This window comes from Radiomyces spectabilis (assembly GCF_025331425.1).
Source record: "Radiomyces spectabilis strain NRRL 2753 chromosome Unknown BYT42scaffold_5, whole genome shotgun sequence".
NCBI classification, from domain to species: domain Eukaryota; kingdom Fungi; phylum Mucoromycota; class Mucoromycetes; order Mucorales; family Radiomycetaceae; genus Radiomyces; species Radiomyces spectabilis.
In genome coordinates, this window is record NW_026251930.1 from 577,460 (window position 1) to 594,547 (window position 17,088).

The 17,088-nt window shown below is 43.5% G+C and overlaps 9 protein-coding genes across 9 annotated transcripts; 4 read left to right on the top strand and 5 right to left on the bottom strand.

The window, feature by feature from the left end:
* Positions 1-13: 13 nt before the first annotated feature.
* On the top strand, positions 14-2,036 carry BYT42DRAFT_593101 (peptidase family M41-domain-containing protein; the record flags this gene model as incomplete). Its single annotated transcript, XM_051570671.1, has 3 exons — positions 14-589; positions 655-1,902; positions 1,971-2,036. 3 exons carry the CDS (start codon positions 14-16, stop codon positions 2,034-2,036), a joined length of 1,890 nt encoding a protein of 629 aa, XP_051424365.1.
* A 152-nt stretch (positions 2,037-2,188) lies between these two features.
* BYT42DRAFT_545034 (uncharacterized protein) lies at positions 2,189-2,715 on the top strand (the record flags this gene model as incomplete). The annotated part of the gene is made up of 3 exons (XM_051565787.1): positions 2,189-2,228; positions 2,288-2,367; positions 2,470-2,715. The coding sequence occupies 3 exons, from the start codon at positions 2,189-2,191 to the stop codon at positions 2,713-2,715; spliced, it is 366 nt and encodes a 121-aa protein (XP_051424366.1).
* Positions 2,716-2,956: 241 nt separating this feature from the next.
* On the bottom strand, positions 2,957-4,215 carry BYT42DRAFT_565183 (uncharacterized protein). Its single transcript, XM_051567837.1, has 4 exons — positions 3,907-4,215; positions 3,755-3,831; positions 3,524-3,693; positions 2,957-3,442 (listed from the first exon to the last, which is right to left on the bottom strand). The coding sequence occupies exons 1-4, from the start codon at positions 4,085-4,087 to the stop codon at positions 3,352-3,354; spliced, it is 519 nt and encodes a 172-aa protein (XP_051424367.1). The 5' UTR covers positions 4,088-4,215; the 3' UTR covers positions 2,957-3,351.
* BYT42DRAFT_565184 (uncharacterized protein) lies at positions 4,155-6,554 on the bottom strand. The gene is made up of 2 exons (XM_051567838.1): positions 5,825-6,554; positions 4,155-5,537 (listed from the first exon to the last, which is right to left on the bottom strand). The coding sequence occupies exons 1-2, from the start codon at positions 6,445-6,447 to the stop codon at positions 4,295-4,297; spliced, it is 1,866 nt and encodes a 621-aa protein (XP_051424368.1). The 5' UTR covers positions 6,448-6,554; the 3' UTR covers positions 4,155-4,294.
* A 755-nt stretch (positions 6,555-7,309) lies between these two features.
* On the top strand, positions 7,310-8,919 carry BYT42DRAFT_565188 (rhizopuspepsin 1 precursor). The gene is made up of 3 exons (XM_051567839.1): positions 7,310-7,799; positions 7,888-8,259; positions 8,322-8,919. Exons 1-3 carry the CDS (start codon positions 7,478-7,480, stop codon positions 8,789-8,791), a joined length of 1,164 nt encoding a protein of 387 aa, XP_051424369.1. The 5' UTR covers positions 7,310-7,477; the 3' UTR covers positions 8,792-8,919.
* A 1,379-nt stretch (positions 8,920-10,298) lies between these two features.
* BYT42DRAFT_545038 (chaperonin GroS) lies at positions 10,299-10,804 on the top strand (the record flags this gene model as incomplete). The annotated part of the gene is made up of 4 exons (XM_051565788.1): positions 10,299-10,301; positions 10,354-10,443; positions 10,512-10,694; positions 10,757-10,804. 4 exons carry the CDS (start codon positions 10,299-10,301, stop codon positions 10,802-10,804), a joined length of 324 nt encoding a protein of 107 aa, XP_051424370.1.
* Positions 10,805-11,351: 547 nt separating this feature from the next.
* On the bottom strand, positions 11,352-13,389 carry BYT42DRAFT_565195 (kinase-like domain-containing protein). Its single transcript, XM_051567840.1, has 8 exons — positions 13,074-13,389; positions 12,942-13,023; positions 12,795-12,885; positions 12,573-12,733; positions 12,467-12,494; positions 12,215-12,395; positions 11,796-12,116; positions 11,352-11,727 (listed from the first exon to the last, which is right to left on the bottom strand). Exons 1-8 carry the CDS (start codon positions 13,298-13,300, stop codon positions 11,622-11,624), a joined length of 1,197 nt encoding a protein of 398 aa, XP_051424371.1. The 5' UTR covers positions 13,301-13,389; the 3' UTR covers positions 11,352-11,621.
* A 102-nt stretch (positions 13,390-13,491) lies between these two features.
* Positions 13,492-13,894, bottom strand: BYT42DRAFT_565197 (uncharacterized protein; the record flags this gene model as incomplete). Its single annotated transcript, XM_051567841.1, has 3 exons — positions 13,492-13,638; positions 13,686-13,706; positions 13,739-13,894. Coding segments are annotated over 2 exons (177 nt in total), but the record flags the coding sequence as incomplete, so codon positions are not given.
* Positions 13,895-14,796: 902 nt separating this feature from the next.
* Positions 14,797-16,451, bottom strand: BYT42DRAFT_604125 (uncharacterized protein). The gene is made up of 7 exons (XM_051571093.1): positions 16,169-16,451; positions 16,014-16,045; positions 15,865-15,939; positions 15,525-15,621; positions 15,324-15,433; positions 15,176-15,258; positions 14,797-15,112 (listed from the first exon to the last, which is right to left on the bottom strand). Exons 1-7 carry the CDS (start codon positions 16,414-16,416, stop codon positions 15,002-15,004), a joined length of 756 nt encoding a protein of 251 aa, XP_051424373.1. The 5' UTR covers positions 16,417-16,451; the 3' UTR covers positions 14,797-15,001.
* Between the last annotated feature and the right edge of the window lie 637 nt (positions 16,452-17,088).

Consider the following 17,088-nt stretch of genomic DNA (forward strand, 5'->3'; position numbering starts at 1 on the left):
AGTTCTGTGGATCATGTCCTCGCGCAACGAAAATTATCGTGAGATCACTTGGCAAGAATTTCAAACCAAGTTGCTCGATATGGGCCTCGTGCAAAAGCTGGATGTAATGAATAACAACGCTGTGCGAGTTGCGTTGAGACCCGAGGCCGCCGACGTGATTACCACGCCGCACCGAAAGTACTACTTCCGAATTGGCTCTGTTGATATATTTGAACGACATATGGAAGAAGCGCAAAACCGACTCAATATACCCAGTTCGGAACGAATTCCTATAGCATACCATCAAGACGTTTCCGTCATAAATGCCATACTCCAGCTAGCCCCTACGCTGCTTTTGATAGGCTTCTTTTTGTACATGGCCAAACGTGCAACTGGAGCCGCCAGTCAACAAGGCCCAGGAGGGTTATTCAATATCGGTAAAAGCCGAGCAAAATTATTCAATCAGGAAAGCAAAGTTCGCATTTCTTTCAAAGATGTGGCCGGGGCGGACGAAGCCAAGGAGGAAATCATGGAATTTGTAAAGTTTCTGAAAAATCCCGCCGCTTACGAACGATTAGGTGGAAAAATACCTCGAGGCGCGATATTATCGGTTGGAACAGAGATTGGGAAAAAATACATTGATCCGCTCGCATGGCTTATGTTTCTCTGTGATAGGGTCCACCCGGTACGGGCAAAACATTGCTTGCGAAAGCCACCGCCGGTGAAGCGGGAGTCCCCTTCTTGAGTGTGAGTGGTTCCGAATTTGTGGAAATGTTCGTCGGCGTAGGACCTTCGCGTGTGCGGGATCTGTTTGCCACCGCCAAGAAAAATGCACCATGCATTATCTTTATTGACGAAATTGACGCGATCGGCAAAGCGCGTGGCAAAGGAGGCCAGTTTGGAGGCAATGATGAGCGCGAAAGCACGCTAAACCAGTTATTGGTGGAAATGGACGGATTCAACACGAGCGAGCATGTGGTGGTCCTGGCAGGCACTAATCGTCCGGATGTGCTGGATCCGGCTTTACTACGTCCTGGACGGTTCGATCGCCGTGTAACCATTGATCGTCCGGATGTCAAGGGTCGTCAACAAATATTCAAAGTGCATCTCAAACCCATTACACTGGGGGTGACGGATATAGACGCCTTGACTGAAAAACTGGCCAATTTAACGCCTGGATTTGCCGGCGCCGATATCCACAATGTGTGCAATGAAGCAGCCTTGATCGCAGCGCGACATAGAAAAGATACCGTGACGGAACCGGATTTTGAGCAAGCCATTGAACGCGTGATTGCCGGAATAGAGAAAAAGTCGCGTGTGTTATCACCTGAAGAAAAGAAAACCGTCGCTTATCATGAGGCAGGTCACGCTGTGGCGGGCTGGTTCCTTCAATACGCGGATCCGTTACTAAAGGTATCGATCATTCCCCGAGGAGCCTCCGCCTTGGGTTACGCGCAATACCTTCCAAAGGATCAATATCTGTACAGTGAAAAGCAATTGCTGGATCGTATGTGTATGACCCTCGGCGGACGAGTAGCCGAGGAACTCCACTTTGACACCATCACAACGGGGGCCCAGGATGATTTGCAAAAAGTGACCAAAATGGCCTATGCGCAAGTATCTGCATACGGAATGAGCTCCAAAGTGGGTCCATTATCATTTGACGATCCATCGCAGCAAGAACCCCAATTTCAAAAACCGTATTCGGAAACCACCGGCCAAATGATTGATGCTGAAGTTCGCAAACTCGTTGACGAAGCGTACCAAAGAACGACACGACTTTTGCAAGAGAAAAAACCGCTCATTAATAAAGTAGCGCAGCTGCTTCTGGAAAAAGAGGTCATTACAAAGGAAGATATGGAAAGACTACTCGGGAAGCGGCCTTTCTCGACGGATACGTCGCCAACCCACCGTCCCAATGAGGTAAGTAAGAATAGACAGCATCATATCAGAGCTCTCAGAAACAGATGTCTGACGGTATCACGCTACAGGAAATCTCGCCTCCACCGTTCCCTCAGGACACACCACCCGACGATGTTAAATTTAAAAATGTGTAAAATAAAAAGAATAGTTGGGTACATATTTTTTTTTTGAAGTGAGGATTTCTGCGCGACCAAAGACAAGCAACCGGCAAATTTATCAGCCGATACCGAATTCCTCAAAAAAAGGGCCGCACCGACCCTTACTTTATTCTCTATTCTCTATTACAATGGCATCAAATTTTTATTGGAAAGCTGGCAGCGTCCTAGGTAAGCAGCATTTAGAGGGATGGTTTGATAATATACGCGATATTAACAAATTGAGCAAGGTCTTACTGCACTGGCTTTGGGTGCCTTTGGTGCACATGGTCTCGCCAAGCATGTAAACAATGACCAGACAAAGATTAGAGTAAGTCAATGTTTTCCTAGCATGGACACACGGAGATGACTATAAAAGAAAACCCACAAGATAAATAACAAATGATTTGTGAAATTTTTCTTGCTGCCGCAGAACTGGACTATGGCGGCTGAATTTCAGTTAATGCACGGCGTTGCTTTATTGGCCTTGTCTTCTATTCCCTCCACTGTAAGACGAATTCATCCTGCCGCCTCGCCCTTGATTTTGGGTGGCACGATCATGTTCAGTGGTACAATTTACCTGTTGACCTTGAAGCGTGAACAGTTCCGAGCTCTTGGCCCTGTGACACCTTTGGGTGGATTGGCCATGATGGCTGGCTGGGCTACCCTTCTCTTGTAATATCTATCACCTGAATAAACAACAAACATCGAAAGTTTTCTTTCATTATATTGCTAAAGTAGATGTAATTTTTCATTTTGTGGATAATACAAAGCACACTGTATACATCACACATCATCAGCGTTTTTTAATAAAGAGGGGATGGCATCGATCATGACACGGCCAGAATAGAGGAAGCCACGCTAATGCCAATTTGCACGCGATCATGCTTTTAAAATTACAACAGGCGGTGCCCGTTGCTTTTTGCACACCAAAGCAAGCTTTCAGACGCAGGAAGAATATCAATTACAGGATAATCGATTTACATGCTTCGCCCCAAGTCGAGCTTGGGCATATGGTTGTATCATTTTTATACAATGTGTGATCCTTTTTCAAAATAGCCTAGCCATTAAAATCGATGTTTTCAGCTCCTATTTTGCCAAAAAGCAATATGCATTGGCGAAAGGGATGGTATGTTCTGGTGCAAAAGGATCAAGATAACAACGCAAGTAAAAATTGCCAAAAGGAGGTGCAGTAGAATCGTCAATACAAGCATGTTGCGGTTAAGATCGAAATGTGATATCATCTTTGAATTCAACTTGCATGGCTCATGAGCTGGATAGTGTGTCGAGTGGTATTCAGGCAAACTGTTTGCTGTCAGTATAGATCTCCTTTAAACTTTCGTGAACTTTTTTTTTGTGATTGCATTTTCTTGCGTTCTTTCCGTCGTTGATTCTCTACGCGTTGTCTTTTCGTTGTATTCATTGATTAGCGAAATAAGTTCATTCGAATAAAGTAAGATCCCCTTTTTTTGGAGCGAAAAAATTACAGGTTGGCGACCCGGGCCAAGGTGGCTGCATCGGGGTCTTTCGGTACTTGGACAGCTTCTCGAACTGTGTCCATTAATTTTCGGTAGCAGTCTTGCACGTTGGATGCTTGTGATCGTGTGCGATCCGATGTGAATACGATTTCACCTGATTTTGTTAAACGGTGAGAAGCCTGAAAGGTCCCAAGGTAAGTATCATGGATAAGGAAAAAACAGTAATGGAAAAGGACAGACCTTTAGCTTTTCCCGTGCGTATTCGGGTATCCAGGTGGCTTTATTCAGGACTAAGCGTAGATCTGCTTTGGAGTTCACTGTAACAAAGTAATGCAACAATGACTAAATAGAAAGTACAGGAGAGAATCCCCGATCACGATGGCTGCAATCACCTTTATTGACGTTTTGGCCTCCTGGACCACTGCTTCGGCTGAACCCGAGTTGGATCTGGTCCTTGGGAATGGTATCCTGGGTGAATTTCCCTAGCCAACGGGTCGCTTCTTCGTAACTAAAAGTACGAGACGAATAACAACGAGCTTGCCGACCAATAACAGCCCAATGACGAATGAACATGGTACCCGTTAGAAGTGAGAACGGAACAAGAAAAAAAAAAGATACGTAGCATAAAAGCCACCATGGATTAAAATATAAATCTCCCTTTATTTTCCCTAGTGGGTGAATGATCACAAAAAAAAAAGAAATAAGACTACCGAGTATTCTTTAGAATATCACAGATGTAAAAAAATCCATGATATGTGAAAAATAATAACAAAGATTATTTTACTGCTCGTCCTTCTGTTCTTCCTTTGAGGTTTGCAAATGAGCCTTGAGAACATCCATAGCTTCAGCGATCTTGGCATCCAAAGCTTCCTTATCTTCCAACAAGTTCAACAATTCGCTGTTGTCCATCTCCAAAAGCATACCGGTGATCTTGCCAGCGTATTCGGGCTGCTGAGCATTGATCAAGGGGTACAAACGTTCACCAAGCATCTGCTTCTGCATCTCCGGGGGAGCAGCAGCCAAAGCGGCGGCGGTCAAAGTGTTTTCATCCTCCTTGGCAGCTTGCTGTTGCTGAGGCTTGCGCTGGCCTTGCTGCTGACGACCTTGCTGAGGTTGAGCACCACCACGAGCGGGACGAGGGCCGCGAGGAGGACGGTTGACAAAACCTTGTTGCTGAGGATAGCCGGGCATGGGCTGACCTTGCTGAGGCTGGGGAGCCCAACGAGGACGAGGCATCATGCCGTTGGGAGGGAAGACGGCACGCTGACCCTGAGGAATGAAACCACCAGGGGGACCATAGAACATAGGGTTGGGAATGTAACCAGGAGCACCGGGCATGGACAAAGCTTGTTGCATGCGGAGTTGGTTACGTTGGGCCATCTGGGCCTCCAACTGAGAGCGACGGACTTCCTTGCGCTGAGCAAGAGCGACATAGATGGGCTTGGAGCCGATCATACGACCGTTCATTTCAGTCACAGCCTTGGTAGCTTCGTCGGGCGAAGAGAAGCAAACAAAACCGAAACCCTTGGAATTGCCACGTTCATCTCTCATGATCTTGGCGCTGGTGATCACACCGTAGACAGAGAATTCCTGACGGAGCTTCTCATCATCGATATCATCATCCAAGTTCTTGACATAGAGGTTGACACCTTGGTACTTGGCAAGTTTCTCAAGCTTGGCTTGTTCGTACTGACGGCGCAATTCTTCCTCACGTTCGGTCTTCTTCTGAGCGCGGGTGACATACAAGATCTTGCCCTTGTGTTCCTTCTCGTGGAGATCGTCGACAGCCTTGCGAGCGTCTTCAAAGTTCTCGTAGTTGACGAAACCGAAGCCCTTGGATTTACCTTCTTCGTCTTTTTGGATCACAGCAGAGGTGATGGGACCGTACTTGCCAAACATTTCGGTGAACTCCTTATCATCGACATCAAGATCCAAATTCTTAACGTAGACGTTGGTGAACTTGGCGCGCAACTCCTCGATCTTGGCTTGACGTTCCTTTCTGGGGACATGACGACCGACATAACTGCAAAAGAGAAGAAAAAAGAAAAGATCCAAATTTTTGGAATATCAGTATACGGATTGTCCCCCAAAAAAATTCGTCATGATCATCCCGTTATGGCGTTCTCATTTTATCATGAGTTTGTTCCTTTTTTTTTTCTTTTTCACATCCTGATACCATGCCATTCCCGTGGTATCTCATCACCATCGTTTCTTTTGCTTGCACCCAAGCAAACCCACGTCTCATAGAAACAGGTAACAAACCCCCCCAAAGAAGAGAAACCAAAAACAGTAGAGATAATAAACACTTACACCTTCTTATCGTTCAACAACATGCCGTTGACGTGCTTGATAGCGTTATCGGCGGCACCTTCAGTCTCGTAGTGGACGAAACCGTAGCCCTTGGAGTTACCGCTTTCATCCATGGCGATCTTGCAGGAAAGGATGTTTCCGAAAGCAGAGAAGGTATCGTGAAGAGCCTTGTTATCGATGGAGGCATCAAGGTTCTTGATGAAGACGTTACCGCTGCCAGTCTTGCGCAAAGAAGGATCACGCTGAGACCACATGATACGGCAGGGCTTACCCTTAATAAGGGTGTAGTTGAGAGACTCCATAGCACGCTCGCCATCAACCACATTGTGGAAGTTGACATAAGCGTATCCCAAACTACGACGAGTAACCGCATCTCTGCACACACGGATGGATGCAACGGGACCGATCAAGTTGAACATCTCGAATAACATGGCCTCAGTAACCGAGGGATCAAGTTCGCCGACATACAACGAAGCAGAAGGAGGAGCTGGGGCGGCGACAATAGACTCCTGAGGCAAAGGCTGCTGCTGTTGCTGCTGCTGAGGCTGTTGCTGCTGCTGAGGCTGTTCCGTGGCAGCGGCGGCGGCTTCGGCAGGTGTGGGGTTGACGACTGGAGAAGACATTATAAAAAAATAAGGGTTTTTTTAATGTTTTTAAGTTTTTTTTTGTGGTTTTTTTAACAAGCCCCAAGGGAAAAAAAAAGCCAGGGAAAAAAAGAGAGAAAGAGAGAGAGAGGGAGTGAAAAAAAAAAGATTTCTCCCGCTGTCAAGTCTTTGTTGAAGAAAAAAAACAACACAAGAAAAAAAAAATTTTGGTGTCGGGATTGAAATTTGCAATCCAATCATAGAACGCTAAACAGGGAAAAAGAAAGGAAAAAAGAGAAAAAAAAAAAGTTCTCATGTCGACGTAACGGGGAGCCCGGAAGTTCCGGGAACCGGACCATGCAGTGAGCGAAAAATAAAAATATGAGTCTAAGTTAGGTGCAAACAGTAACAAAGTTTTTTTTGTTGGGTGACGATACCTGTGCATCCCATCAATGGAAGAGCAGTATCGTTTGGATTACAGGGATATGAAAAACTAACCATGTGTCGGTGGCGCCAAACTCAGTTAGCCATGTTGTACCTGCATTTATACTTGACCGTATTGCCAAGGTGCCACAAACCTCTCTTTCTGCTAAAAGGGAATAGATCGTCAATACATTTACTTTATCTCTAATAGACTTGGCCTTTTTTTTTCGTCGTCTCTTTAATTGCTCAATTTTATAAATATATAACCATTTTTAACTGTCATTATTTAAAGTTAAACCTGTTGCTATGGCGCCAATCATGGCATTCGAAATTCTTTCCAAGCAGATCAATTCGCTGATTCTCGCCTTGTAAATGAACTTCTTGAGGGTACACAAACAATCATTACTCAGATCGGATAACTTTCTGGAGATATAAATGAAGGTTCTTATTTCGGCTCAATTTTCATTCATTTCCCTTTGTCTTTTTGTCTTTCTTTCCTTTTTGTTGATCATCTTTCTACTTGTTTTTTCGTCTGGCTGTTCTGTTTTTTTTTCGCCAACAAAACTACAAGTCGGATCTTATTCATAGACAAACCCCTTCCAGTTCCTTTCTCTTTTTTAATTATTTCTCCTTTTTCAAAACTGTCATGAAACTCAGTTTCTGTGTCGCTGCTCTTATAGCCGCTGTCCAGTTCTCCTCGGCTGCCCCCATGCAGGACACTGAGAGTCTCAAGTTTCCTTTGGTGCGTAATCCGCATTATAAGCAGAATGCTACGGCCAGTGTACTTCGTGTGCAGGCGAAATACTCAAAGTATCTCGGCGGGATTTCAGCCATGTCCTCAGGCACCACTTCAGTTCCCATGACCGATTATCATACCGACGTGGAATACTTTGGTACCGTCGAAGTCGGCACCCCTCCTCAAAAGTTGCTATTAAATTTTGATACCGGCTCATCGGATCTTTGGTTTGGTAAGTAATTTTTAATTTCTTCATCGGTTCCTTGAACGGGATGCCTTATCTCGATGGAATTTTTTGTTATCTCGCAATATCCGGTTAGCTTCCACGTTGTGTCATAATTGCGCATCTAAGCAAACCAAGTTTGATCCCAATAAATCCGAAACCTACAAAAAGGACGGACGTAAATGGTCCATTTCCTATGGTGACGGTTCCAAGGCCAGCGGCATTTGCGGAAAAGACACCGTGACCTTAGGCGACCTGACAATCAAGGACCAAATCATCGAACTGGCTACGACCGAATCTGATACATTCCAGACCGATCCAGTAGACGGCCTTTTAGGCCTTGGTTTTAATTCCATCACCACCGTCCGCGGTGTGAAAACCCCCATGGATAATTTAATCTCCCAAAAACTGATCAGCAAGCCCATTTTCGGTGTCTATCTCGGCAAACATACCGAAAAAGGTGGCGGTGGTAAGTTGGATAAGAAAAACCAACTTGATATGCAGCAAACCATTTATCGGAGTAATGCTTAGAATTTCGGTTCGGCGAGTACGATCAGAACCGCTTCACCGGCGATCTACACACCGTCAAAGTAGACAATTCGAATGGCTATTGGGGTATCAAAATTGACTCTGCAACTGTTGGCACCAAGAAGATTGCTGGATTCGATGCTATTGTCGACACAGGCACCACGCTCTTATTGTTCACCGACAAAGTGGCCAAAACGGTTGCTGCTGCTTACAAGGCCAAAGATAACGGAGATGGCACCTTTATGATTTCCTGCAACACGTCCAGCTTAAAACCGCTTTCACTCACGCTAGGCGGCAAGGCTTTCTTGGTCCCCTCGGACTCGTTGGTATTCAGCAAACAGGGTAGTCAGTGTGTCGCTGGTTTTGGTTATGCTGGTCTGCCGTTTGCTATTCTAGGCGACACTTTTATCAAAAATAACTACATCGTCTTTAATCACGCCGTTCCCGAAATTCAAGTGGCCGCTCTGAAATAAGTTATCCTTTCTACTTGTACTCTACACTATGTTGTATAAAACATTCTAGCAGCTTGCTTACTGTATTCAATTTAAAACGCATGCCAAAGGTGGATCGATTGAAATAAACAAAAAACATCGTTCGGAGGACTATCATTATCTTTTGAGTAAGCTAGTTTTTATTGAAACTCAAATCATAATGTAGTTGGCACATCAGGTTTTTAGTATGGTGCAAGTGTTCTCATTTCTTCGTTACAAGAACAACAATTTGGATTTTTTGCTTTGGACGGACCCGCAGAATCGGTGGCTTAGCAGGTGGTCCAAGTTGGTCTACAGGAATAATGCAAAAAGGCGTCGGCAACGGCTGTGGATCACGATGCACCTCATTATTCCTAACAGGCCGTTAATTAACGTCATTTGATTTGTTGGCTGACTGAAGGATGACAAGGGCGCAAGGGAAAAAGTGCAAGAGCCAAAAAAATTTTTGAGTTCCCCGTTGTCTCCCCGAACAAGGAGACTTTTCTGTCAGATGATAGATCAAGTCTAACTGGACGATACATCGCGGAGCCGCTTCATAAACAAATGAATGCTCGATTTAAAATATATTACGTTAATGAAGCAGAGTTTAAAGCAGAAGAATGATGCAGTCCCATTGTTATTGGGGATTTGTGATGTTTTACAAGATGGTCGCTGAACGCAAGCTGTTTCTTTTTTCTTTTTTCGTACGTGGAAGTCGGAGCACCGAGTTAATGAACCGGCAGGATGATCTAGAAACTTAAAATTTTGCTGCACGTAGTTATCCCTTGCATGAAATGCCCAGAAAAGGCGATAACGAATCGAAATTATCCTGCCAATAGGAGGAGCAGGCACCGTAGTCCAACCTGTTTCCTTTTTTTTTTTTTCCGTTGTGCTTAACCATTATTATTAAGCGCTTCACCAATCGGGTGCATGCATTTTCAAACGCAGCACAGTGTGTAGGAATTAAAATTGTACGTTGTATGCAACAAGGAAAAAAAGGATAAGGCCCTTTTTTCAGAGGATAATCCATATTATCATTATTCGCAACTGCAATGGATTACTTGAAAGCTAATTTTTGTGTGCAAAGTATTGTGTGATTCCAGTGTGCGTTGATATTTTTGAAGTTGTGCATTCAACAAATCATCTAGAAACTTCCTTGAGATATGTCTGACAGATGCCTTTACGATTACACAAGTATTTATCCCTCAAATACACGCTGTTTTATAAAAGTTAACTAGCTGTTCTATACCAAGCGGCTATAAAAGAGAAAGCATAGACCTTATCGTTGAACCTGCATTAGATATATACAGCGAGGCGCTACAAAGAAGTTACACTTTTGAAGGCCCACTCCACATTAATTGAACCCAGCCATCTTCTCTCACCTCGAGCTCACCTTGAAAGCAGTCACACATAGAAACCGCTGGAAAACTGTCCCCAGTCAAAATAAAATTCCCACCCGAGTTGCGGTTCGACGTACTTCTTTAAACTTTCTTACCCTTCGTCTTTTAATATGGTAAGTTTTAGATTTAGCTGTTTCTTCATTTTGATGCATTTACTTATCATAGACTTTCCCGCTACAGTCTACCGCCACTAAGCTCAAGAACATTGTCCCTCTTCTCGATCGCGTCTTGGTCCAGCGCATCAAGGCTCAAGAGGTAAGAACAGACAACCAACTGCGGACGCCATTGCGTGAGCCGTAACTCATTGGCTTTGCAAATGTTAGAAAACCGCCACTGGTATTTTCATCCCCGAGAAGGCTCAGGAAACCTTGAATGAGGGTGTTGTCGTTGCTGTTGGCAAGGGTGCTCTTAACAAGGAAGGTGGCCACATTCCTTTGCAAGTTGCCCAGGGTGACAAGGTCATCCTTCCTCCTTTCGGTGGTAGCTCTGTCAAGGTTGCAGGCGAGGTAAGCCTTATTGATTTGATCAGGTACGGTTGGTTGCCATGGTTCTAATAGCCTCAATTTAGGAATACCTCTTGTTCCGTGACTCCGAAATCCTCGCCAAGATCGAGTAAATGGATCTTGAAAGCGAATTTCACTATACTGTGCTGTGCATAATAGAAGATTTATATACTGCTGCTTATTAAAAGTTTTAAAAAGGGAATATATCGGGAGTTTGAATGTCTTGCTAAGCGTGGTAACTTTTTGTGGCTACAATGGCCAATATGATTAGAATTGGTCCGACGTAACGAAAGCAATAAATAACAAGCCATCAATTGCTGTGTTCGCTCGGTTGTTATCGCATAGTAGTGTCATGAGTGTTCATGCACGTTGCGTATTTGAAGGAAAAAATCGGAGCACACCTATGCAATGCGCTGGATTTTATGTTGGCTATTGCAATCTCAGTAGCAGGCGTTATTGAGCATACCAGGGACGCTTCATCTACTTTAATCGAAGCTTGTTATCCATGAATGAATGACAACACCCAGAGCTAGTCTCTAGGTCGTATTCGTTTTCGGTTGATGCCTAATTTTTTCTTTTTTTTTCTTTTTCATCGAAATCATTTTTCATGGAAACCATTTTTCGTCGATTGAAAAAAGAAGATAGTTTTCATGAGGATACGTTTGTATTCAGAAAATAATTGATAACACATGCATTTTGTAAAAATAGAATGTTCTACGGATGATAAAAAAAATGGCATTAAACGTTAGTACATAGCTTTTTATCTGTCAAAAATCCACGTATCACTTGAAGGAGGCGGATGGCTTGTCTCGTCGCAATAATGGCTGAGATCATATCGACAGAAACAAACAAAAACAAGGTTGCGGCATATATGTATATGTGTGTACATATGTGAAAGGGGAACGTGAGTGCGGATTGTAATGAGGACACTTAGGCTCTAGAAGGCATTTTGTTCGATTTGAAGCGCGAGCTGTGATGGTCGTGTTGCTTGTTTCGTCGACGATCATACTCATGGGAGGCATCATATTTAGGTAAACTAGACAAACCATCCACCGTTAGCCTACTCAAAGTGTCTTAGCTAAACCATCCCTTTAAGCAACTTACTCTGCTGGATCGGCCGGTAATGGTTTGGAATAAAAGTAATCATGCTCCAGAGCTTCCAAAGCTGTCAAGCGTTTATGAGGATCCAGGACCAAAAGTTTATCCATGAGATCGGCGGCATGTGTGTCAAACTTTGCGAATTCGTCTTTCACTCGCCTGGGAGAAGGCTCAAATTTTACTTTATGTGCATCACGCAGTTTATCCCAACCCGGCATGGATTTCTGTGTCGGTGATCCGCAGAGATGGAATATCCGTTTCAACTGATCCATATCGTCCTGTCCTTGAAGAATCGGACGTAGTTTCAAGAGTTCTCCGAAGACACACCTTTGAAGTTTGCAAGAAAATGCATAAATTAACCGTAAATCAAACCGACACCCAATTCACCGCCATGACAACAATTATACTCCCAACAAATAACTTACCCTACGCCCCACATATCAATCGCACTTGTGTATCTTCGTTCACCCAAGAAGAGCTCCGGAGGACGGTACCATCGAGTCACAACGCAGTTTGTATATTCACGATTCTCATCCTCCATGCCTCTTGCTAAACCAAAATCCGCAATTTGGAGGATACCTTCGTTGTTGATCAAGAGATTGGCAGCTGAAAACAAGATTGGACAGCTTAACACGCTTTCCAATATACACATTATGCCGTCCGGCACACTGCCTTACCCTTCATATCGCGATGCAAAATTCGATTCTGTGAGCAAAAAAGGTACCACAAAATAGCGGTTAGTATGTGTGTTCTTGAGTACAGAGTATGAATGGTGATACAAACATGATGCAAATACGCTGTGCCCTCCAACAGCTGCTTCAAATACGTCTTTATCTGGGATGTGGAAAGACGAACAGAGGGATTGTCGAGCAAGCCTGCCAGATCGTGATCCATATAGGGAAACACCATATAAATGCTACCTCGTTCTTTCCTCGCTGAATCGCCTACAAGTCCGCTCGATTGAATAACAAGAAGTAAAAGGGATCAGTGCAAGGCCGGTATTACCTCGCTCCACCGCAATGTCCGTTAATGGAACGATGTTTTTATGTCGTAATTGCTTCAAGATCTTGATCTCACGTATTGCCGTAATGGGAATCTAATAAGAACCAGCGTTCAGCCCATCGTTTCGTCAAGCTTCACTTGTGCAATTACCCCGTCTTTCTCGTTGTGCATGAGGATCCTTTTTAGAGCCACCAATTGACCTGTATGACGATTTCTCGCTTTGTGCACCTCACTAAAAACTTAATTAATAAACATTCTTGCATTACTTCCTTGCATACTTACCCAAAAGTTCCTTCGCCTAGCTTGTCTTCGAATTCATAATCAGTAATTCGAGAGCACCCGAAAAAGGGGCGAGAATTTCGAGGAGGGTATCGATGGGCTGGTGAAGCGGATACGGACGACCATGCCGGTGAAGCGGTGTTGCTGGAGACCTCCATAGGACTGTCATAGCTTGCTCTAGCTTTCACATGACGACTGTCGATGGTATCACCGGTATGAGAACGTTTCATTACGGATACAGTCAAAGTGGAAACGACCCCCAAGAGCAAAAATTTGATGTACGCGCCTTGGCCTTTTTTCGTCAAATTGGATTTGGACGAAGTGGAAAAAGCACGTCACACGGCTCATCCTGGAATCTCTCACATCGGAGTCTGCGGCCAAATGGCGGTTTTGCTAAATGCAGACGGAGATGCACATAATGGGGACTGTTAAATTGAATTTAAGTGCCATCACTTAAATTTCATTTTTTTTTAGTGACGTAGCTTATGTGCATTTGCGACTTTTTATGCACATAAATGAGACTCGACAGTAACAGTATTGCCTTGAATTATTTTATTCTCAAAAACAGCTCTGATATTTGACATTAAGTTAGAGATCAATTTTAGTGGGCAATAGTTACAAATTGCATGAAAGAAGCTTATGATCGGTTAGATCATAGAACCTTTTACATATATCTTCTGAGCGACGAATAGTGGCAGGAGCTTGATTCTGTGTCTTGGTTTTATAGTCACCAGATAAAAATGACTTGACGTGAGCTGAAGGATAATCGGATGAACGGATGAAGGAAGAGAGAAAAATGGTACAAACAAGATGCTTTGCTGCTCACTATAAGTGGCATAGCAATGTTGTAAGTGTTGCATGCAATTAAAGCACAGTAAGGAATCATAAACCATAAAGCTTGAAGGCGTTGAGGTGCATCAGTGCTGTTCAATGTTGTAGAAAGTTTTTGGTAAGCGTCCTTGCCGAGAATACTGAGATAGAAATCCAGTTAATCCTTCAGATGGCGCAGCATATCTGGTTTGACCAGCTGCCAACACTGTCCATTGCCTTTAGCGCTATGTGCGATCGCCTGAATTCCACAGTTTCCATCTGTTCAGGATAAACACCCGAGAGATTGACTTGACTTGCGACTGATGGATGAATGCACTACGTTCAAGTGACTACCGGTCGTTGGGTATTCACTTTGCTGATGAGTTCTCTTCTCCTTGAGATCGCCTGCTTTTTTTTTAATCTATTACAATAAGATGCAGTATAATAAGGTCCCAAGCCCTTGCCATTCATTAACTTATCCATGACTTACGTTTTTCAGTGGAGAATTAAGCAAAAAAAGTCAATTTTTTTTTTTTTGTAGCGATGAATGCGACCGAGTGATTGGGTTACTTAACTTGTGTATTTGACTAACGTCCTCCAATGCGTTGGCCATTCGCCTAATGTTGTAGGCCTTTTGGGCAATCTCTCGTCAATATGAAGCAAGCAAATTATTAATGTTTCCATTTTCTGTATCGATTGCCTTCTCATCGAAGGGTGGGATGATATTAAGCGCGATCGCACCATTACTGTAGTGTGTCGGCAAGACTGACGATAGTACACTAGTGCAGATTACGAGCTGTATCATATGTATCCAAGTTCCTTCATAATATATATTTAATCATGAACGACTTTGAAGGTTTAATGTATATAGATGGAAAACATGATTTGTTGTAATGTATCACAAATAGTATAGGGTAAAAGAAGCAAAACGGAATTGTTGCCAGTCTAGCGTAAAGGCCTGACTGTTTCCACCGCATAAAGCAATTTAAAAAATGAAAGGTTTCATAAAAAAAAGAGAATAGTGTGACGGGAGTAAGAAGTAAAAGGGAATTGTTGCCGGTCCACCCGAGGGCCTGACTGTTTCCACCGAATAAAGGAAGTTACAAACAAAAGCTGCGCACTTATGCTCGACGGAGGGCTTCCGGTATGGAGTCGAGCTGGCAGTCAGCTGCCATGTAGGCCTCTAATATACGGCGCATGTTGCGGTCAGCATTGACATCGCGGTTCCAAAGCTATAGAAAAAAAAGTTTAATTTGAAACTGTGTGAATGAGGCAGATTATATTGTTGCACTTACAAGTTTTCTCGGTTCGTCTTGCCCTGACTCGCATTGAGGGCATTGCCGAATGGGATACACATTGGTGCGATAATCGTTCGCCGCTTTAAAAATACCACTTCATCAGTAAGAGTAAAAGCCTGATGTAACAAAATATAAAAGTACTCACGAACTTGTCGGCTATCTGGACATGCGGAGGTATGATGAAGGACTTGCCCCTCATCATTCAAACACCAGCGTCGACGTCGGCGATCCCCACGGAATCGGAACATCTTCGTCCTAAAAGAGGAAACAGTATGCATCAAAGTGCGTTTTAACGCCTATGTCAAAAACTGCATACTGATGGCTGTATATATTCTCATAGCTGTACATGAGCTGAACTTCGGGCGTTGTGACCACTTGGAAGTTGGAGAAGTCGACGGCGTCAACATGTTGCCGTTGTTGAATCTTCTTCACCATTGCATTTGCTAAAGTTTTCGAAGTGTAAATCAGATAAAATGATCCAATATACAATGTATTGCAAACATACCAAGCTTCTTTGGTCCTGCTGGGAGGTTATGGCCGGCATTGCGTAGTCCAAGGAAAAAAGCCGACCATACATGCACCATGTTACCCCGTAAGTTTCGGGATAAATGTTCGACAGCTTCTTGAAAATACAATCATGAATATTGCTGGTTCTCTGATTTGACTTAAAAATTCGATTTACTTACTCATAGTAGCTGTGTGGCAAAAGAAATCGGCAACAAGGACGAATGAAGACGTCAACGCAGGGAACTGGTACAAATCTGATATAAATATGATACAGTATGGTCAGTAAAAATACATATATAACAGCGATAAAACAAAACTCATTACTGACTTTGACCAGAGTTAGAATCGATCGTTGCTGGTCTAAAGTGGTTGGCAAACGTCGCATTTAATTGGTGCTCTCAGCCTTAATTTGGCTACATTGATAGGATAGAGTTATCATTGAGTAACCGTACAGGTTTCAATTGTATAGTTCAGTGTACTCACAGGGCGACTTCGTGGACATTGGTCATCACCATCTTCAACGCCCGGGACCAAAAGACTGGATTATGCATTGGAGGACATTCTGCAAATTGACCTTCCACCCATCGATGACAATGCAGATTAGCCAGGTTTAATGCACCCTGACGAGCAACGGCAAAGACTTCGGCCATGGTACGAATTCGATCTTTCAGGTACCGGAACTCAGGGCGCAGCAGAGTGGCAAATTTGCATTCACGAGCGAAGTGGGACATTCTACCCTCACCTTCTTGAAATAGCCGACGGACACGACGTGGTCTTCTTCGAACAGGTTCATCTGGGAGAGGGGAGAGGCTGTTCGACGCATATTCAGTTACAGGTGTTAAAAGACTTTGGAATATCAATGATTAAAAACGCAATAAGGTCAACTGTAGGAAATCAGGAAAGTATTTATAGTAAGCAAAAAATTTTCCATTGTGAACATGTTTTTTGTACCATGGAGCTCTGAGGGAAATTGTTCCTGGTATGGATATTTTACTCGTCATAGCGTTATTTCATCGTTATGCAAGCATCAGTAATCTTTTCCTGATTTGAACCAACGAAATGACATTGAGAACCCAAAAATACGGGAAAGTGTCAATGGGACTCTTGTATATTTTATTTTTAGAACGGAAAATCGAAGATAGGAACAATGATGAGGTTTACATTTGCTCTAGTTTTTATACAATGATGACCCAGTTTGTATGAGATCATGTCGGATACGACATAATCCTGGTTGGTCCCGCTCCGACTTCCGATGTGGCATCCTCTTTGCGCCAGCGCTTCAATTTCTGTTCGCTAAAAAACTCCGTCTTATTTGCATTTCTCGTCTCAAACAACATGCCGAAAGCTGCTGAGAACTATTCCAATATTTTTTTTTTTTTTTTGGTGAATGCAACTAAAGTGTC

Coding starts and splice junctions, on each gene's coding strand:
- BYT42DRAFT_565183 (XM_051567837.1), bottom strand. CDS start 4,087: ATGTTCATTCGTCATTGGGCTGTTATTGGTCGGCAAGCTCGTTGTTAT. Junction 3,832..3,906: donor AGGCCAAAACGTCAATAAAG/GTGATTGCAGCC, acceptor ACTTTGTTACAG/TGAACTCCAAAGCAGATCTA. Junction 3,694..3,754: donor ACGCACGGGAAAAGCTAAAG/GTCTGTCCTTTT, acceptor GGGACCTTTCAG/GCTTCTCACCGTTTAACAAA.
- BYT42DRAFT_565184 (XM_051567838.1), bottom strand. CDS start 6,447: ATGTCTTCTCCAGTCGTCAACCCCACACCTGCCGAAGCCGCCGCCGCT. Junction 5,538..5,824: donor TTGTTGAACGATAAGAAGGT/GTAAGTGTTTAT, acceptor TCTCTTTTGCAG/TTATGTCGGTCGTCATGTCC.
- BYT42DRAFT_565188 (XM_051567839.1), top strand. CDS start 7,478: ATGAAACTCAGTTTCTGTGTCGCTGCTCTTATAGCCGCTGTCCAGTTC. Junction 7,800..7,887: donor CTCATCGGATCTTTGGTTTG/GTAAGTAATTTT, acceptor ATATCCGGTTAG/CTTCCACGTTGTGTCATAAT. Junction 8,260..8,321: donor TACCGAAAAAGGTGGCGGTG/GTAAGTTGGATA, acceptor AGTAATGCTTAG/AATTTCGGTTCGGCGAGTAC.
- BYT42DRAFT_565195 (XM_051567840.1), bottom strand. CDS start 13,300: ATGAAACGTTCTCATACCGGTGATACCATCGACAGTCGTCATGTGAAA. Junction 12,495..12,572: donor GCACAGCGTATTTGCATCAT/GTTTGTATCACC, acceptor TTTTGCTCACAG/AATCGAATTTTGCATCGCGA. Junction 12,117..12,214: donor ATTGATATGTGGGGCGTAGG/GTAAGTTATTTG, acceptor CAAACTTCAAAG/GTGTGTCTTCGGAGAACTCT.
- BYT42DRAFT_604125 (XM_051571093.1), bottom strand. CDS start 16,416: ATGTCCCACTTCGCTCGTGAATGCAAATTTGCCACTCTGCTGCGCCCT. Junction 16,046..16,168: donor AATGTCCACGAAGTCGCCCT/GTGAGTACACTG, acceptor CAACCACTTTAG/ACCAGCAACGATCGATTCTA. Junction 15,940..16,013: donor CGATTCTAACTCTGGTCAAA/GTCAGTAATGAG, acceptor TATTTATATCAG/ATTTGTACCAGTTCCCTGCG.